Here is a 20337-nt window from a genome sequence, read left to right as displayed (position 1 = left end):
TGGAGTGCTCTGTGTGTGTGTATGGAGTGCTGTGTGTGTGTATGGAGTGCTGTGTGTGTGAATGGAGTGCTGTGTGTATGTGTGTGTATGGAGTGCTGTGTGTATGTGTATGGAGTGCTGTGTGTATGGAGTGCTGTGTGTGTGTGTATGAGAGAGAGAGAGAGAGAGAGAGTAGTTTTGTCTGTGTATGATCGTAAGTGTGTGGCGATGCTCTGCGTGTACAATGAATTTCCCCAGAGCGCAGCCGCGATGGAAATAAGCAAACTGGGCCAAACACAAAGGGAAATGGCAACAATAGCAGCGCAAAATGCAAATTCTGACACCACTGAAAAATGAGGCGGTGTAGTTTCGCTGGGAATTTATTTCTGATGAGAACTCTTTCCCATTGTTCTTTAAATGCCAGTTTTTTTTGGCCGACACAAAAGTTGCCTCCCTGTGCCACTCACCTTTGATAGATGGGGTTGCGTCTGCAGACTCCTCCCCGGAGTTTTTCAGTCCATGCAATATTTCTGGAGAGAGGAACCTACAAGAGCGTGTGGTGGCTGGGGGAGCGAGAGGAGGGAGACAGGGGGAGAGAGCGAAATAGAGGGAGGGAAGGCGAAGGGGGCAGCAGGCAGGACGGCGGGGAGAGGTGGACGGACGATGCGGGAGCCCCCTTGCCCTGGTCACTCGAACCGAAACAACTTTCCCCCGCTGCCCTGCAAGTTGGGGCGTACCGGCTTCGCTCTTTCCGTGCTCGAGGTCCGCGAGGGAGCGCCGAGGAGCGGCGGCAAGCCTGGCATCGGAGCTTCTGCTCGGCCGAAGTTGCTCCGGGCAGCGAGCCTCGGGCACAGCCGGAGCCCGACCTGCCTCGCACTCGGCGATCGCCGCGCTCTGGAAGATGTGGTGGCCCGCGGGGGTCCGGCATGGATGTAATTTGCGAGTTTTGTTGCTGCTGGAACTGTGGCTGGTTTCGGCTGAAATTATGGAGCCCATTTACTGGAATTCGCTTAATGAAAGGTGGGTAAGCGAGCCTCCCGGCCACCCCGCCGCCTTCTCGGGGTGAGGTATCGATTTGCAGTTGGTCGTAGTTTCAATGAATTTACACTGTTTTAAAACCCCTCCCCCCTCCCCCTCCATCCAAAAACAAAACCCGTCTTTCCTTTGGGAGTTTGTCTTGCTTCAAACTACGCGGATGACTTCAGTGGCGGTTTTGTTCGGGTCTGTGGCGAACTCCCCCTTTCCCTCCCTCCTTCCAGAAGAGGCCGGGAACTGCTCGGGTCTCCCGCCTCTGGAGAAGCCGGGGTTTGGGGCAGGGTTCCGGTGTCTAGTCCGCGGTACCTACCGGAGTGTGGGGAAGGTGGACCTAAACACTCGCTGGTCGGCTCAAGCCTTCAGTCGGGGTTTTAATGAATGTTTATTACAATTATAGGTTGTGTGTGTGTGTGCGGGGGAGGGAGGGAGGGAGGGAGGGAGGGCTCCGAGGAACAAGTTCACGGTCTCAGTCTGAAGCCTTTAAGCACTTTGACAAACGCGATTATATTAGAGCTGCTGATCGCAGTCTCTCGAGTCAACTCTCCCCTGCGTCCTTGATATTTACAAGATGCTACAATAAACGTGTGTGTGTGTGTGTGTACTGATGGTGTGAAGTGAGTCTGTGTATTTGATTGTGTGTGCTCGCGCGTGTATTCGAAGAGTGTTAATCCGGAGTCTACGACCTGAGTTTCTGAATTGAGTGTGTTCCCCTCCCTCAGAGTGTGTGCCTGTCCCTTGCATTGTGTCTAAGGCATCTTTCGATCTCTGTGCATCCGAGCATCTCTCGGACTTTATTCTCTGCAACTGTGAATTGTGAACATATTTTCTTGCGCCGTCTCTGACAGTGTCTCAGTCACTGAAGCTGTGAACACACCCGGCCAGCTGTTAATTTGTTACCCCAGTTTCTGGTTCTGCACTTGGCTTGGGGCCCCTCCCCATGGCTCCATATTAATCTTTGGGGGGGGGGGTAGTTCAGGAGTCTCAGCACCTGGTTCCATCCACACCCCATAACTACATCCCCCACACAATCCAACTCGGAGGCTGTCCATCCCCCACCCCACAACCCATTATACACACACACACACACACCAGCGTGTCAGGCGGCAATGAACAGGAGATCCTGCATCAGGACTAGAGAGGAAGGGGGGCTGAAGCCGGAATGAGAAGCTGGGGAGGGAAGGAGTACAAGTTGGCAGGTGATAGGTGAGGTGAGGGGGACGAGGTGAGGGACTAGGAGGTGATAGGTGAGGGGGACGAGGTGAGGGACTGGGAGGTGATAGGTGAGGGGGACGAGGTGAGAGACTGGGAGGTGATAGGTGAGGGGGACAAGGTGAGGGACTGGGAGGTGATAGGTGAGGGGGACGAGGTGAGGGACTGGGAGGTGATAGGTGAGGGGGACGAGGTGAGAGACTGGGGGAGGTGATAGGTGAGGGGGACGAGGTGAGGGACTGGGAGGTGATAGGTGAGGGGGACGAGGTGAGAGACTGGGGGAGGTGATAGGTGAGGGGGACGAGGTGAGGGACTGGAAGGTGATAGGTGAGGGGGACGAGGTGAGAGACTGGGGGAGGTGATAGGTGAGGGGACGAGGTAAGGGACTGGGAGGTGATAGGTGAGGGGGACGAGGTGAGGGACTGGGGGAGGTGATAGGTGAGGGGGACGAGGTGAGGTACTGGGAGGTGATAGGTGAGGGGGACGAGGTGAGGGACTGGGAGGTGATAGGTGAGGGGGACGAGGTGAGAGACTGGGGGAGGTGATAGGTGAGGGGGACGAGGTGAGGGACTGGGAGGTGATAGGTGAGGGGGACGAGGTGAGAGACTGGGGGAGGTGATAGGTGAGGGGATGAGGTGAGGGACTGGGAGGTGATAGGTGAGGGGGACGAGGTGAGGGACTGGGGGAGGTGATAGGTGAGGGGGACGAGGTGAGGTACTGGGAGGTGATAGGTGAGGGGGACGAGGTGAGGGACTGGGAGGTGATAGGTGAGGGGGACGAGGTGAGAGACTGGGGGAGGTGATAGGTGAGGGGGACGAGGTGAGAGACTGGGGGAGGTGATAGGTGAGGGGGACGAGGTGAGAGACTGGGGGAGGTGATAGGTGAGGGGGATGAGGTGAGAGACTGGGGGAGGTGATAGGTGGGGCCAAGTTCCTCCTTCAGCCCTTTACCTCTCCCACCTCTCTTTTTCCAGCTTGTCACATCATCTCCCATTCCACCTTTTTAGTGGTGATGAGGATTTCAGCCTGATACATAAACTGTTTATTCTTCTCCATAGACGCTGTCTGACCTGCTGTGTTCCACCAGCATTTTGTGTGTGTTACTCTGCATTTTCAGCCTCTGCAGAATCCCTTGTGATTATGACCCAACACCTTCCACACTCAATCCTGTATTCCATTCCCCAGCCTCCCCCTCTCCCTACCTGCCAGAACTCATTCCTACCCCAACAGTACAACCCCACCAGCCCATTCCTCACCATCCCTTCCTGATCCATCGATGTGGCAGTCAGTCCTGTGCTGAGGTAGTGTGGCTTGGCCCAGGTACTGTCCAGTCAGGATTTATTCAGCCAAGTGCAGCATTACATGGCAGTTCACATCTCCTGATGGGGCATAACCAATGGGTGACTTAAAAAAAAAATCCCTGCAGTGTCCGGAGGTGAGAATTTGGATGTGAGGTTCCCTTTGACCAGGGCTGGCTTCCAAGGGGTCTCTCCTGGGGGAGGTAACACGGATAATGGGAGACTGAGGCTGGATGAAATCAACGGACATCAGCGTAGGAAAGGGTGGGGCATTATCTGGCACAGTGCCTACGGCAGGGGTACCCGTCGAGTACCCTTCACCTGGTTGCAGGCTCAGCCCAGTGCCACCATCTGAGGCTTGTCACTGCAGCTCCTGTGTGGTCAGCACAGGCAGATGCTCTGTGTTAGGTTAAATGCACTCCTGAGGGTTGGTAGATTCCGTCCTAGAAGACCTGGGGCCCAGGGGCCCCTTAATCGCTGTATTAAGTGGTCAGGAGATCATTACCTGCAAAGTTAAAGTACACACCAGGTATGACCTTGAGATCTGCCGCCTTGCAGGCATTTACAAGAAAATAAAGGTGTACAATAGAATTTATGAAGAACTACATAAAAACAGTGTACAAAAGAGGGCAAATTGTGCAAATAAAAAGTATCTTTTCTTCGTGTGTTCGCTAGCAATATTCTGTCTGGCCAAGAGTTCAGGATGAAGGGCAGCTCCAGAGGGTCTGGCATGATTAACAGGGTCCCCATCCCTGTCTGCACTGGTGACAGGGATTCACTCCGGGGAGGGGAAAACCTTAACTAACACACAAAAAATGCTGGATGAACTGATGAGCCAGGCCTAATGAAGGGTCTCAGCTTGAAATGCAACTGTTTATTTCTCTCCATCGACGCTGCCTGGCCCAGCGTTCTGTGTTTGTGGATGGCAACATAACACTTCCTCACAGAGTGAGCAATAGCCCACCCCTTGAGAAAAGCTGTCAATACCGGGAGGGCAGTTGGAATCTACCAGATAGATTGGAGCTCTTAGTTGGTCAGGGAGGGGGCGTCACAGGGCTGTGGGGGTGGAGGGGGAAGGATTACACTGCTGTGTCATTGGACGGGATTAAAGGGATAATGGGGTTGAGACACAATAAACGTGACAGTAGAGGTGGTTCAGCACACCAATGTCATGCTGAGGGAGTGCTGTACTACAGTGAGGAGTGGCACCAAGACAGTACTCTCCTGTCTGAGGGAGTGGAGTGCGGGTGGGTAGGGCTGAGGGAGTGGAGTGCAGGTGGTGGGCACTGTTCCTTTTGAGCTGCACGGGTGTGTGGCCGCACAGTGACTGAAATGCTCCCGCGCACATAGCCTTTGCTGCTATGCATCTGAAATTTTCTTTTATATAATGTTAATATAATTGTGGAATATCCTGTAACTAATTGTTAATGAAAATAATCCATTAAATTTTCTAAATAATAAATGTACCACAACCCTGAAACATTTTAGAGCTTCAATATATTTACATTTGTTAAGAGTTTCAAGTCACAACACGGTTACAAATTGTAACAATAAACACAGAATGGAAGTCCGTAGCTCTTTGTTAATAAACCACCAGCCTGCTGAATGCTGACACTAAGTTTAAAAGTTTACAAAGCATTAAAGCCCTTTCTTGCAGGCATTTACAGGAAAATAAGGATGTACAATAGAATTTATGAAGAACTACATACATAAAGACAAATGGTGTTATTATACTCTTCAATTAATAAATAAAATCAAAAGTTTGTGATTTTTCAATTTTCAAAGTATGCATATTATAAAAAGTCTCATGCAGTTTTCAGGCCATGTAAAAATTTCCTGCTCAGAACAATGGTTGGTCCACACAGCTGTTGGGGGTGGGGGAAATTAGAGGGAATTTGGGTGGGAGTGGCACTAAGAGTACAGTACATTGTGAGGAAAACCATGATGTTAAACTGGGGCCTGTTCTGTTCTCGGGTAGATGTTAAGGAGCTGACAGAGAAGAATTGGCAGTGCTGTCTCACTGAGAGGGCAGGAAAGCTGGGGCGTGACTGGGCCATTCAGCAGTGGAAAAGATTTGGGGCTTTGCCTTTGGGAAGTTTATGTTGAACAGGATGGATCAAATGTTTGTTATACCTTTTCAGAATCAGGTTTATCATCACTGACACAAGTCATGTAATTTGTTACTGTATGTTACAACAAGAAATATATATATAAAAAAATAAATAAGCAATGCAAAACAAGAGCAGAATTTGAGAGGTTGTGTTCATCGTTTCATTGTCTGTTCAGAAACCTGATGGCCAAGGGGAAGAGGCTGTTGCTAAAACGTGGAGGTTGTATCTTCAGGATCCCGTACTCCCTCTCTGATGATAGTAATGAACAGAGGCATTTCCTGGGCGACGTGGCTCCTTAATGATGGATGCTGCCGAATTGAGGCATCACCTTTTGAAGTCCACAATCAATTTCTTGGTCTTACTGGCATTGAGTGAAAAGTTGTTGTTGCAACTCAACTGGCTGATGTATCACACTCACGTACGCTTCCTCATCACTTTTGGGAGTTGGGAGCAGTTTTCTGACCGTTTGCTCATACTTGACAATCAGATTCAGATTTATTTTTCACATCTATATTGAGATGTACAGGGAAATGTGTCATTTGCCAACATAATACAGGGATCTGCTTGGGCAGCCCTCGTGTTGTTATGCATTCCAGTGGCAACATTGCTGACCAACAATGCTCAGCATAACAGTAAAACAAGACCCTTTCCCATCCCTTCCAACCCACCCACTCGCCCACACATTCAGGTAGAAAGCACAAGAGCCTCAGGACTCACACCACCAGGTTCAAGACCAGTTCCTACCCCTCAACTGTAGGCAGTGGAACAAAAGAGGGTAACTACACTCACTTGCCCATCCATGGAGATGTCCCTACAACCAATGATCTCACCTTAAGGACTCTATCTCAGATTCTCATTATTTATTGCTATTTATATATATTTGCATTTGCACGGTTTGTTGTCTTTTGCACCCTGGTTGATCTTTCATTGATTTTGTTATAGTTATTATTCTATAGATTTGCTGAGAATGCCCGCAGGAAAATGAATCTCAGGGTTGTATAAGGTGACATATATGTACTCTGATAATTTACTTTGATACAGACAGGCTTCCGGTCCCAGAGCAGGCTGCCTTTAGTCCTTAGCCCCTGATTCTCAGACTCTTAGATGTCAGACATTCAACTTTGGACTTCACTGACCTTTGAGTCTAGATCCTAGACAGCTTACCTTTAGCTTTATTTGTACATCGGAATGTACAGTGAAATGTGCTTTTTGCATCTTATCAAATCGGCTAGGACTGGTATCAAATCAATCACTTCCTATGCTCCTGGATGCGAGTTCCCAGCCTGCATCCCGTCTGGCCAATGCACACACTGGGAATCCTGTAAACACCAGCCGCCCTGAGTCCCAGGTCACCTTTGACCCACATCAGCTGGGATTTGAGCTTCCTTACAAGTTTGTGGATGGTATTTAATCAGCATCTGACAATCCTTCCAGAATCTGTGGAATTATAGGGAAGACAGGCGGTAGTGACAGGTTCCTCATTGTTAGAACTACTGTGGCATGCCAATGGCTTTTGGGGCCGTCTGGTGAAGGAAGCCATTGAAGTAAGACTTGAGAATAAGAATTTTAACAAAGACAAAGGTCTCACTCTAAGAACTGGAATATGATTTTAAACAAGGTGGGACAGCAGAAACCCGAATGGTTCAGGACTAACCAATAAGGAGGGTGGATGACGGGAGTTGAGTATATATTCCACTGGACTAGACATGCCTAGGCATCACCCCGATGAAGATGGTGAAGTTTGTCATTGAAACGTTGATAAAATCAACACCTGGACCTGGCTGGAAGCCTGATAAGAGTCATATACACTGGGAAAAGTACTAGATCCTTTTTCAGCCAATGGTTTGTTATAAGGCACTGGTGAGGCCTCACTTGGAGTGTTGAGAGCAGTTTTGGCCCCTCATCTAAGAAAAGGATGTGCCGACATTGGAGAGGGTCCAAAGGAGGTTCATGAAAATTGATTCTTGTATTAAAAGACTTGTCATATGAGGATCATTACCCACTGGAATTCAGAATAATGGGGGGGGCGTGGTTCTTGTTAAGACTCTCATGTTGAAAGCCCTCAATAGAGTGGAGACGATGGTGGGGGAGTGTAGACCAGAGACAACAGCTTCGGAATAGAGGGAAACAGATGAGGAAATTTCTTAGCCAGAGAGCGGTGCATCTGTGGAATTCATTGTCATAGGCAGCTGTGGAGCCGTTATTGGGTATATTTAAGGCAGAGTTTGATAGATATCTGATTAGTCAGGGCATGAAAGGATACAGGGAGAAGGCCAGGTATTGGGGCTGAGAGTGAAAATGGATCGGCCATGATGAAATGGCAGAGCCGTCTCGATGGGCCAAATGGCCTAATTCTGCTCCTATTTCTTATGATTTTATGATCATGTGCTAAAGAACAGAAATTATGCTTTGATAAACAAATTTTTCAAAATATTTATTAAAAAAAATACTGAGAATGGGTTGGAGTCCTTGACAGTGAGTCCATAGGTTGTGGAAACAGTTCAGGGTTGAGCTGAGTGAAGTTATCCACACTGGTTCTGATGGTTGTAGGGTAGTAACTGTTCTTGAACCTGGTGGTGTGGGACCTGGCTCCTGTACCTCGTTCTTGATGGCAGCAGCGAGAAGAGAGCAGGGGTCACTGATGTTGAATGCTGCTTTACGTGGAGCGTCATCGCAGGAAATGTGCTCAGGGGTGGGGAGGGCTTTGCCTGCAATGAACTGAGCTGTAATCTCGGTAGGATTTTCCGTTCTTGGGCATTGTGTTTCCATACCAGGCTGAGATGTAATTAGCTGTTACAAGTTAAAGATTAGCTTTATTTGTCACATGTACAGTGCAAAGCATTGTTTGCATCAAACCACGTCCATGAGAGTTGTGTTGGGGGCAGTCCACAAGTGTCGCCATGCTTCCAGCACCAACAAACTATGCCCACAATTCACTAACCCTGACCCCGATGTCTTTGGGACGTGGGAGGAAACCGGAGCACCAGGAGAAATCGCGAGTGGTACAAACTCCTTACAGATGGTGGCAGGAATTGAACCGCTGTGCTACATGTCTGATTTCGATTTTGTTCACTCCTCATCTTGGGGATTGCAGTTCACATCCATGAGTTGATTCCCTACATCGAGCTGGGAATCCTGCTGATCCATGAAGGACTTTCTCAGCCGAGGCAGCTTCCATCTCCAAACCAACGTCACGGGTCAATTCCAGAACCAAGATGTTCAGTCCCAGTGCGGTGCTGAAATGTCCCTTGTATTGATGCTGGGGAGTGGGGAACTGTGGAAGGAGCAGAGAGGTTCTTGCTTACCCCAGCTCCACCACCCCCCCGCTGTGGAGGGACCACCATGATGAAGGCAGGGGCAGGAATGCTGAGAGCCCATTCGGATGGAGTGCTACCCTGTGGGAGGGTCAGTGGAGAGGGAGCAGCTTGCTTTGGAAGGTGATATGAGTTACCAATTTTCTTGCCTGAAGATGCTCTTCAGTAGAGTGTCTGAGAACATTCACTTTGAGCATTTCTAAAGTCAATAACTTGGGCAGAACCTCATAGAAATTACAGCACAGTTCAGGCCCTACAATCCACAATATTGTACCGACCTTTCAACCTGCTCTAAGGTCAATCCAACATTTCCCTTCCACATGGCCCTCCATTCTTCTAGGTATCATCTGTCCCTATCTAAGAGTTTATTAAATGTCTATAAAAAAATCTTTCTCCACCACCCACCCTGGCAGCTCGTTCAACACATCCACCACTCTGTGGTGCCTGGGAGAAAGCCTCTGGATGTCCACTCGATCCATGCTAATTATCATCTTGTGTAATTCTCATCCGCCTGTGCTCCAAAGAGAAAAATCCTAGCTTGGTCAACCTATCTCCATAAGACATCCTCCCCACATCACAATTGTGTTTCCGAAATGACGACCAATAAGCTGATTGATAAGTAAATAAAGGCCAGCCGTGTGGAGGACGCACAGCTCACTGAGATGATGTCTCCTCGTATGGTGATGGAACATTTGCAAATGGATTGCCAAGTTCGGAGAACAACTCAACTCAACCCAACCACCAACCACTCGAGCTACACGTCTTCCAAATTACTTCCAACTTCCTCTCTAATCTAAGCAGCTTGTTCATGGAAATTATCGGAAGAATGATGTGTTGGGATGACACATAAATCCTGCATACTATTGCATTACTTGGCCCAGTATACCCAATGATGACATACAGTGTTATATATGCAAATTTTATCAAAAGTATATTTTTGGAAGATAGCAGAAGTTTCTGTCATGACTTGAGACCAAAAGTTTCACAGCTTGGGAATGCTTCACATTACTATTATAATGAGAATCTTGCTCACGGTCTGTACACAGCAAGCTGCCACAAGCAGCTATAAACATTGTTAAGAAGGCTACGGTGTGTTGGCCTCCATTGGTTGGGGGAATTGAGTTTAAGAGCCGCAAGGTAATGACACAGTTCTATAAAATCCTGGACCACACTTGGTGCACTGTGTTCAGTTCTTGTCACCTCATTATAGGAAGGACGTGGAAGCTTTAGGGAGGATGTATCAATTTTAAAAATTGGAACTGCTTTAGCCTCCTGAGGAAGTTGAGGTGTTGGTGAGCCTTCCTGGCTGTGAAATCACTGTGACTGGATCAGGAATGGCGTTCACACCAAGGAACTTGAAGTTCTAGAACCTCTCGACCTCAACCCTGTTGTATGTGCGCTCCACCCAACTTTCTGAAGTCGATGTTGATGTTGAGAAATGTCAGAGAGTTCTTGTGATGAAGCAGTCTGGATCGTCTGATCTGGGAGTGACCCTTTCCTCCCACAGGGACTCCTGTCTGAGTGACTGGTGGTCAAACCCCTCCACGACAGACAGGTGGAGTGACACAGTCTGACTGAACGAAATGTCACAGTGCCATGCTGGGTGTCCATCTCCCCCTCCTCCTTACCGTAACACATTCTGTGCTGATGCTTCCCACCCTGGTTACTTGACTGGTATGCAAAACATGTGGAGGAATTTCTTCGGCCAGGGGGTGGTGTATCAGTGGAATTTATTGCCACAGATGGCTGTGGAGGCCAAGGTGTTGGGTGCCAAGAAGTTGATAGATTCTTCAGTAGTCAAGGCATCAAAGGTTACAGGAAAAGGCAGAAGAATGGGGTTGAGAGGGAAAGTAAATCAGCCATGATTGAATGGTCAAGCAAACTCAATGGGCTGAATGGCCTAATTCTACTCCCGTGTCTTATGGTGGGAACTACAGCCAACTGGCCGAGTTCATTAAAATGCCTCCTTTCTATTGCTTAGGGAATCTATGACTTCCTGTTGATCTGTCCAACAACACAGCACTCCCTCCCCTTCCTTTCCTGTTTCGTCGTTTCTGAATCCCTCTCATTCACTGTCCAATGACCAACAGAGTTCTTGGACACCAGGGCAGACATTGCCTTTTGCGCTCTGACTTCACCTCGTTATCAAAGAAGTGTCCCTACCTATCCTATCCCTCTTTCTGACTCTCTCTAAACATTCTTGGGGAACTTAGCCCCTTCAGAGTTGGCAGGGGTTAATCTGAAGGGGGCAGCCTACATGTGACCTGAAAACTTTTAAGGCATAGTCATCAGAAAGGAGGAATGGGGATGGAGAGGATTCAGGCATGCCAGGTTCCCAGTGAGGGAGATGATTGCCAGGCGTTGTGGAAGTATCTTGCATTGTCCATTCCTCTTCCCTGTCTTTCATGATAACGCCATGCTCAGCAGCGGCTCTTGGTACAGTATGCCCTCCATGCTTCCTGCTACATTCTGACTTTTGGAGTGCACTTCCCTCTTCAGCGTCACATGGGAGAGAAGCAGGGTTAATGTCTCTGGCCAGACGCTGCCAAGTGTCTGTTTGTTGCAGAATGTTGACGGGTTCCAGTGGCTTCAGATGCACCTGATGTTGTAATTGTCTGGTGTGAGATCCTGAGAAGGGGGAGGTCTGGAATCAGTGTGGAGGGAGGTCAGGGTAGGGTTTGGACATGAATCGGTGGGGGGGGGGAAGAAGAGGGCTAATGTGGGATGGAGGGGAGAAGTGGAGCAGGAAGGATAGGTTTGAGGGCTGGAGATGGCGATGCAGGAGAGAGGAGGGGAGAGAAGAAGGCAGATGTGAGGATTCATGTCGGTGTCTGGGGGCGGGGGCTGTCTGCTACCCTGCTTGAACTGAGTGAGCGTATAACTATATCCTTGGGCATCAATTAGACCCATGATAAAGGTCCTGACCCTGACCACCAAAGGTCAGTTGCAGAGAGTGAGAGTGCTCAGCATGGGGCTGGGTGGTGAGGGTATGTGACCATATCAGACACTCACACAGTATTTCAATGCCTGTCTATTCTCTCTGTCTTTTGGAACTCGGGAAGGCTTGATTGCCCTCTGTCCCCACTGGCCATGGTTCCAGAATTTCTCAGCTGTACGATCACTATACCATCAGACAATTTGGTCCATCGACTAACTCTGCTGTTCCATCCTTCTCCCCATAACCTTTGACACTCTTACCAATCAAGAACCAGTCAACCTCAGCTTTAAATATACCCAATAACTTGGCCTCCCCAGACATTGCCGGCAATGAATTCCACAGATTCACCACCCTCTGGCTGAAGAAATGCCTCCCATCTCTTCTGAGGGTCGTTCTTCTATTCTGAGACTGTGCCCTCTGGTTCTAGACTCCCCACTAAAGAAACATTCTCTACACATCCCCTCTCTATCGAAATTTGACGGGTTTCAGTTAGCCCCCCCCCCCCCCCCCCTTTCTAAACTCCAGTGAGTACAGTCTCAGAACCATCAAATGCTCCTCGTGTCTTAAAGCTTTCATTCCTGGGATCATCCTCTTGACCCTCCTCTGGGGCCAAAAAATGCTGAAACTTTCTATTACCTGTGTCATTAAGTTGTCAGCTAAGATGCAGATTAACCCCTTCACAACTGAGGGATGGGTCCACAGGGACACTTAGAGAGGATCACATTGAGGGAAGGTTGGGATGCCACTTTGATAGGGAGGTGGGGTGAGATTGCAAAGGGAAAGTTCTGCCCTGGTGTCTGGGGACTTCATTGGTTGTTGTGGTTGGACATTCCGGGAATGAGAAGGGTACAGAAACACAGGAATGGGAAAGGGTTTGGAGATCCGGGGAAAGAATTGGGGCAGGGGGAGTAATCCCATCCTCAATGCTAACCCCACAGGGTGTATGGGGTGCCCCTTCTCTGCGGCATTCCCTAGTGAAGTACTGAGAGCATTGGTCATCCTAGAAGGGAGGAGAGCCTTCACTCTGTGTCTGACCCCGGGAGTGTGTGATGGGACGGTGTGGAGGGAGATTCACTCTGTGTCTGACCCCAGGAGTGTGTGATGGGACGGTGTGGAGGGAGAGTCACTCTGTGTCTGACCCCGGGAGTGTGTGATGGGACAGTGTGGAGGGAGGGTCACTCTGTGTCTGACCCCGGGAGTGTGTGATGGGACGGTGTGGAGGGAGTTTCACTCTGTGTCTGACCCCGGGGGTGTGTGATGGGACGGTGTGGAGGGAGATTCACTCTGTGTCTGACCCTGGGTTTGTATGATGGGACAGTGTGGAGGGAGCTTCATTCTGTGTCTGACCCCGGGAGTGTGTGATGGGATGGAGCGGAGGGAGTTTCACTCTGTGTCTGATCCTGGGAGTGTGTGATGGGACGGTGTGGAGGGAGCTTCACTCTGTGTCTGACCTCGGGAGTGTGTGATGGGACAGTAGAGGGAGATTCAATCTGTGTCTGTTCCTGGAACTGTGACCTGAAAAGGCACTGGGGGCAGATTCTCCAGGGAGGAGAAATATGTCTGACTGTGGAAAGAGAGAGCAGGGGTTGATTGCAGACATTTTATAGGGCTTGCACAGGCTGTATGGACTGAATAGCCTCTTGGACTATTGCTTTGAGTTTCTCAGTCAGCTTGGTACATCCGTATCCCATGTTCCCAGGACCAGATACACTTGCCCCGGTGCATCCCACTCTGTCGCCTTGACAACGGTGTCTTCTAATTTAATGTTGATCTCTTGGCTGCAATTAACTTGACAGCAGATAGTTGTTCTACAGCGGAACGATAGATATCTGAAACTCTTGAATTGCCAGGAGAGAGAAATTTAATTAATCAGGACCGGCTGGGACCGAGTTGGAGAGGAAGGGACGGGACGGCATGGGACTTTGTGCAGTCACAGTGGTCTGTTCAAAATGATTACATCGCCACAGAGGTGATCCCTCAGCTGCAGGGAGCCTTTGCAGAGACACAGTCATTTCATGGGCATTCAAGGGCTGTGGGGCTCTAGGGGTGAGACAGGGTACGTACCCTTCAGCCACTCCACCCCTTCCCGTCTCTAACCCCTTCTGGCTGCAATTTCCCTCCCCATCTCTGTAATTTCTACTCCCTATCACTGTGACCCCCTCTGAACCCTATACTCCTTCATGTCTTTGTGACACCCCTCCCCTCCCTGTAACCCCTCCTGCCCCTGCATCTCCTCATTTCTGACCCACCCCTTACACCCCCTCTTGTCTGTGATTGTCCTCCCCGTCTCTGTGACCACCCCCCTCCTGCCAGTACACCACCCTCATCTTTGTGAACTGCACTGCCCCTGCACACCTCCCCATGTCTGTGGCACCCCCCTCCATTACACCCCTACCCGTTTCTGTGACCCACCCCTTCCTGTCAGTACACCACCCTCATCTCTGTGACCTCCCCCCTGCTCCTACACCCCTCCCCGTGTCTGAAACCCTGCAGCGGCAGTGAGCTCCTTCAACTCAGCCATGAGTCCAGCTTCTGGGCCCTGCGCTACAGTCTGAGCCTCCTCCTGACACCTTGTTCCCCCAGGCTGAGGGGACAATGTTTCTGTCGACTGTTGTCACTGAAAGGGAAACTCCCATTGATCAGTGAGTTGAACACTTCATTCTGTGTTGTTTTAATATTAATGAAGTCTGAAGGGAGTTCCCCCTCCCTCCCTCTCTGTCTGTCTGCTGTCTGCGTGTCAGGTTACCTGTCTGTTGGATTTACTAAACAAAAATTATTTAAGCCAGAGGAACACAGGCCAGTGTTTGGTGACTTGACAACATTTCAAACCGGTTTAGTTTGCGATGCTTGGAGCAGAGAGGGATGGGATGGGGTGGGGTTGCCATGGGAACTGTGGTAGTAGGGCTGGAGGACGGGTGATGGAGTAGGCCCATGCAGGAAGGCTGTGTCATTCCTGAGGCCAATGGGTTCAATTCCCTCTGTAGTCTGCAAGGAGTTGATGTATTCTCTCTGTCTCCAGTTGGGTTTGCTTTGCATGCTCCGTCTGGTCTCCTTCCACAGTCCATAGACGCACGAGTTAGGATTAGTGCTATGTTGGTGTGGTGAAACTTGTGGGCTGCCCAGCACATTCCTTGCTGATTTGATTTGATGCAGACCGACTCATTCTGTTCTGTTTTGATCTATGTGGGACAAATCTAACCTGTATCTTGGAAAATGGCTGCTTGCCCCTTTGTTCTGTGTTCCACACTATCCTCCCCAGCCCCCTCATTCTTGCCCCCTTTGCCATGTATCCCCATTCAGCACTCCAAGTTTTTATTGTAACTTCCCATTGTTCACCCCAACTATCCCCAGGGGGGTGAGATCCATGTTCCCTGCTCTTCAGAGAAAGGTGTTTCTGCCGACTTCCTCATTGAAGCTTACAATATAAAAAACAAGGGGGTAATGCTGGGGCTTTATAAAGCACTGGTGAGGCATCACGGAGTATTGTGAGCAATTTTGGGCTCCTTATCTAAGAAAGGATGGAAAGGGTTCAGAGGAGGGTCACAAATAAGTCCAGGATTGAAAGGCTTGTCATATGAGGAGTGTTTGATGGCTCTGGGCCTCTACTCACTGGAATTCAGAAGATTGAGGTGGGATCTCATTGAAACCTATCTAAGATAGTTATATCTCATTGAAAATGATTTAAGCTGTATTTAAGGCAAAGGTTGATAGATTCTTGATTAGTCAGGGCATGAAGGGATATGGGAACAAGGCAGGAGATTGGGGCTGAGAGGGAAATGGACCGGCCATGATGAAATTGCAGAGCAGCCTCGATGGGCCAAATGGTCTAATTGTGCTCCTCTATTTTCTGGTTGTATAGTCTTATTGGGATGTGCTGTGGAGGGAAAGCTGTACTACTGGTTGGGCTTGTGTCTTAGGGGGCACTCTATCTCCTGCGTAGCCCTCCATGGTTCTATCATGTGCTCATCTAAGAGTCTCCTAAATGTCCGTAATGTATCTGCCTCCATCCAGTGTGGTCCAAACATCCAGCACTCTGTGTTCAAAAAACCCCCCACCTGATATTCCCCCTATGCTTTCATCCAATCACCTTAAAATGATCCCTCCTCCTATTTAACCATTGCCACTCTTGGGGTGGGGGGTGTGCGGGGGGAGCCTCTGTCCACTCTACCTATGACTCTTATCATCTTGTACACCTCTCTCAAGTCACCTCTCGTCCCCCTTAGTTCCAGCTCACTCAACCCTTCTTCACAAGACGTGCTCTGTTATCCAGGCAGAATGCTGGTGAATCTCCTCTGCACCCTCCTGAAGCTTCCATACCCCTCCTATAATGAGTTCAAAGTATGTGTATGTCAACATTTCCTACCCTGAGATTCATATTTTTGCAGGTATTAGGACGGAACAGATCGGGGCAGACAGAGTGTAGCACCCTCTCAGTCCAGCGTGAAGGACTGCCCCCCCAGCCCTTCCGTGTCCCCCGACCTGTGTATTTCACCTCTCCATCGTTGCTCAGGTGCTTGGCAAACCAGTGGGAGTTTCATTGGACCACAAAGGGTTAAAGCGAGTGTCGGCATTCCCTGTACAAGTGTGTAATAACACCATTAGCTGACAATTGTCTTCCTGGGGGACCGGTTCCAGGCTCGGCTAATCGCTTCAGCTAACGATTTGCTTCTGTGTTTCATTGTGTAGCAGATCTCATGAAATAAAAGTTCCCAGCCTTAATCACGTTAATTGCTAATCAGGCTTCAAATCATATTTCACAACTCTCTCCCCTGTGTCCCACAACATTTTGTCCCCCTCCCCCAGCCCTGCTTCAGAACGTGAGCGCTTACTGAGTGTGTGCGGTGCGAAGGAAACCACCCTCCGAAACGCTCGTTCTCTTCAGCGACTGGAACCCTTTGTTCAACCTGCCTGCCCCTCCTTCCCCTCCCTCCCTCTGATTCTCCCCCCACCCCACCTCCCTCTGATTCTTCCCTCCACCCCCTCTGTTCCTCTCCCTCACCCCTGGCTCTCTCTGTTCCCCTCCCCCACCCACCTCCCTCTGTTTCTCCACCCACTCACCCCCGGATCCCTCTGTTACCCCCCCCACCCCCACCTCCCTCTGATTCTTCCCTCCACCCCTCTGTTCCCCACCCCCACCCCTGGCTCTCTCTGTTCCCCTCCCCCACCCCACCTCCCTCTGATTCTTCCCCCCACCCACCCCCGGATCCCTCTGTTTCTCCCCCCACTCACCCCTGGATCCCTCTGTTACCCCCACCCCCACCTCCCTCTGATTCTCCCCCCACCCCACCTCCCTCTGATTCTTCCCTCCACCCCTCTGTTCCCCTCCCCCCACCCCACCTCCCTCTGATTCTTCCCTCCACCCCCTCTGTTCCTCTCCCTCACCCCTGGATCCCTCTGTTCCCCTCCCCCACCCCACCTCCCTCTGTTTCTCCACCTACTCACCCCCAGATCCCTCTGTTACCCCCCCACCCCCACCTCCCTCTGATTCTTCCCCCCACCTCCCTCTGTTCCCCTCCCCCACCCCACCTCCCTCTGATTCTTCCCTCCACCCCCTCTGTTCCTCTCCCTCACCCCTGGCTCTCTGTTCCCCTCCCCCACCCCCCTCTGATTCTCCCCCCCCACCTCCCTCTGTTCCCCTCCCCCCACCCCACCCTCTGATTCTTCCCTCCACCCCCTCTGTTCCTCTCCCTCACCCCTGGCTCTCTGTTCCCCTCCCCCACCCCCCTCTGATTCTTCTCCCCCCCCACCTCCCTCTGTTCCCCTCCCCCCACCCACCTCCCTCTGATTCTTCCCTCCACCCCCTCTGTTCCTCTCCCTCACCCCTGGCTCTCTGTTCCCCTCCCCCACCCTCCTCTGATTCTCCCCCCCCCCACTCACCCCTGGATCCCTCTGTTACCCCCCACTCCCACCCTCTGATTCTCCCCACCTCCCTCTGATTCTTCCCTCCACCCCTCTGTTCCTCTGTTCCCCACTCCCACCTCCCTCTGTTCCCCTCCCCCACCTCCCTCTGTTCCCCTCCCCCACCTCCCTCTGTTCCCCTCCCCCACCCCACCTCCCTCTGATTCTTCCCCCCGCCCACCCCCGGATCCCTCTGTTTCTCCCCCCACTCACCCCTGGATCCCTCTGTTACCCCCCCACCCCCACCTCCCTCTGTTCCCCTCCCCACCCACCCCTGGATCCCCCTCCTCCCTCTGATTCTCCCCCCACCCCACCTCCCTCTGATTCTTCCTCCCCACCACTCTCTCTTTTCCTCTCCCCCCACCCCCGGATCCCTCTGCTCCCTCCCCCCACCCACCCCCCGGCTCCCTCTGTTTCTCTCCCCCCACCCCCACCTCTCCTCCCTTGTCTTATTCTCTCTCTGTCTCCAGTACAGCACAAAAAGAGGCCCTTTGGCACAGCTCATCCCTGCCAGCATACCCACGCTGGCGTTTAGCCCTTATTCCAGTGAATTTTTCCCAGTCTTGTATCTGCCCAAATATCCTTTCAATGTTGGAATTGTCAATCTTCCGGCAGCTCATTCCATGAGCTCAGCACCCTTTGTGTGGTAAAAGTTGCCCCTCACCCCAGATTTTGTTTCAGTCTCTCCCATCTCCATTTGGCCCTCTAGTGTCAGACTCTCCCATTCTGGGAAAAAGACACTGATCTTTCACGTTTCGAATTGGGTTGAGAGGCCTCTTTCTGTGCTGTACGTTGCAGTGACCTCTATGCCCCTCATGATTCTACAAGCCTATATTGTAATACTGCTCAGTCTCCATCCCTCCAGGGAAAATAGGCACAGCCTAGGCAGTCTCTCAAGCCTTTTGGATGTATTAACAGAATTGTGAATCTTCGTGCACTTCCCACCTTAACAACACCCTTCCTAGCCCGGTGACCAGGCACTCCGAATTTAGCAGTAAGATGGCGAAGTGCTTGGATGGTGTTAGCTCTCTGGGGCCAGCCAAAGTTGTTTGTCTTTCTTAAACATTCTTTTTTAAGACATTGTTGGACATTAAGAACTTCAAGTACTGCAGGTCTGCCCCATCAGAGAGTTGCTGGTTAGTGGAGGAGCCAGACTTGGTACAGACAGCATTGCTGCCCGCTCCAAACAGGGCAGAGTTGCTGGATAGCGGAGGAGCCAGACGGTGCAGACAGCATTGCTGCCCGCTCCAAACAGGGCAGAGTTGCTGGATAGCGGAGGAGCCAGACGGTGCAGACAGCATTGCTGCCCGCTCCAAACAGGGCAGAGTTGCACCAATGTGCTGTGTAATTCAACAGCAAGAGATTGTCTTGGGTGCTTTTCTTGAAATCACAAGATCCTGTTGGCCACTGGTAATATAAAATTCCTCAAGTCCGGTTCAGAGGTTTATTGGTGAGACCAATGACAGGGGAAGTGTGTGGCCTTGGTTGTAGTGAGAACTCGGCCTTGTGCTGCGAGCTTGCCTGTTGAAGCCATACAGGAGGGGAGGGGAGGTGGTGAGGTGAGACATCCTAGCTGGATTGGCGGCTGGCCTTTCCTGCCAGCATTCGCTTGATGAGAGAGAAACTGGATTGCATGAGTGTGTTCGTCTGCAGGCCGCTGAGAGCTTGTTTTTGCTGACAACACCCATCCACCATCAATTTGCAAGACATGCCTGTCAGAAAATATAAATATACATGTTATACATTTGTGTGAGTGTATGATTACAGATACCTTGTGTGTCTTGTACTGTCTCTGGCTGTTAGCACTGTGTTTGGCACCTAGGTCCTGTTTTGTTTGGCTGTATTCGTGTATGGTTGAATGACAATTAAACTTGAACTTTTGTGGTTTTACTATCTTGGACGGTTGTAACGTGACCTGCCAACCTCACCTTCCTGCTCGATTTAAAGCCCTGTCTACATTTGCCTCCAGTTTGAGGGAGCTATGTACCTGTACCCCTATGCACATAGATCACTTTGCAATTCTGACTGATTGGCTGGACCCTTAAATATGTGGGCTAGGACCAAAGGGAAAATGGCTGGAGTCACTAAGCACTTTATTAGGTGCGTTCAAAAATCAAACTTACAAGAATGAGTGAAAATAGTGAAATAGTGACTACCTTTTACAAAAAGAAGTTATCTGCCAGAAAAGACAGTAACTATCTCCATGCTATTCTGGCCCACGTTAACTCCTGGCAGCCCTTCTCTCTCTCCCTCACTGAGGACAATGATTTCCTTCTTATTGGGTACTATGACCTACCATCTTTCAATTACCCACAAAGTTAAGATTGCACATGAATCAGAATATGATGCATCCCACAATCTTATTACAAAATAAACAGAACTAGCTACATCAAATACAATATCAGAATCAGAATCCTTTACTATCACCAAGTATGAGGACACATACAGGGAATTTGATGTAACTAAAAGTGTATACACTTCCCCACGTAAGTCGGGAAAGACACCGTTGAGTCAATCCTAGCTCGGTGTAGGACACATTATGAGAATGTACCAGCA

The 20337-nt window shown here is 50.2% G+C and overlaps 1 protein-coding gene across 1 annotated transcript in view; it reads left to right on the top strand.

The window, feature by feature from the left end:
- The first annotated feature begins 524 nt into the window (after window positions 1-524).
- Window positions 525-20337, top strand: part of efnb3b (ephrin-B3b) — a 427279-nt gene continuing 407466 nt past the window's right edge. Inside the window, exon 1 of the mRNA XM_073049045.1 lies at window positions 525-999. Within this exon, the coding sequence (XP_072905146.1) occupies window positions 881-999 (119 nt within the window). The 5' untranslated portion in view covers window positions 525-880. The remainder of the gene's footprint in view (window positions 1000-20337) is intronic.

This window comes from Hemitrygon akajei, chromosome 6 (genome assembly GCF_048418815.1).
Source record: "Hemitrygon akajei chromosome 6, sHemAka1.3, whole genome shotgun sequence".
NCBI classification, from domain to species: Eukaryota; Metazoa; Chordata; class Chondrichthyes; order Myliobatiformes; family Dasyatidae; genus Hemitrygon; species Hemitrygon akajei.
This window is presented reverse-complemented; position numbering and strand designations above follow the sequence as displayed.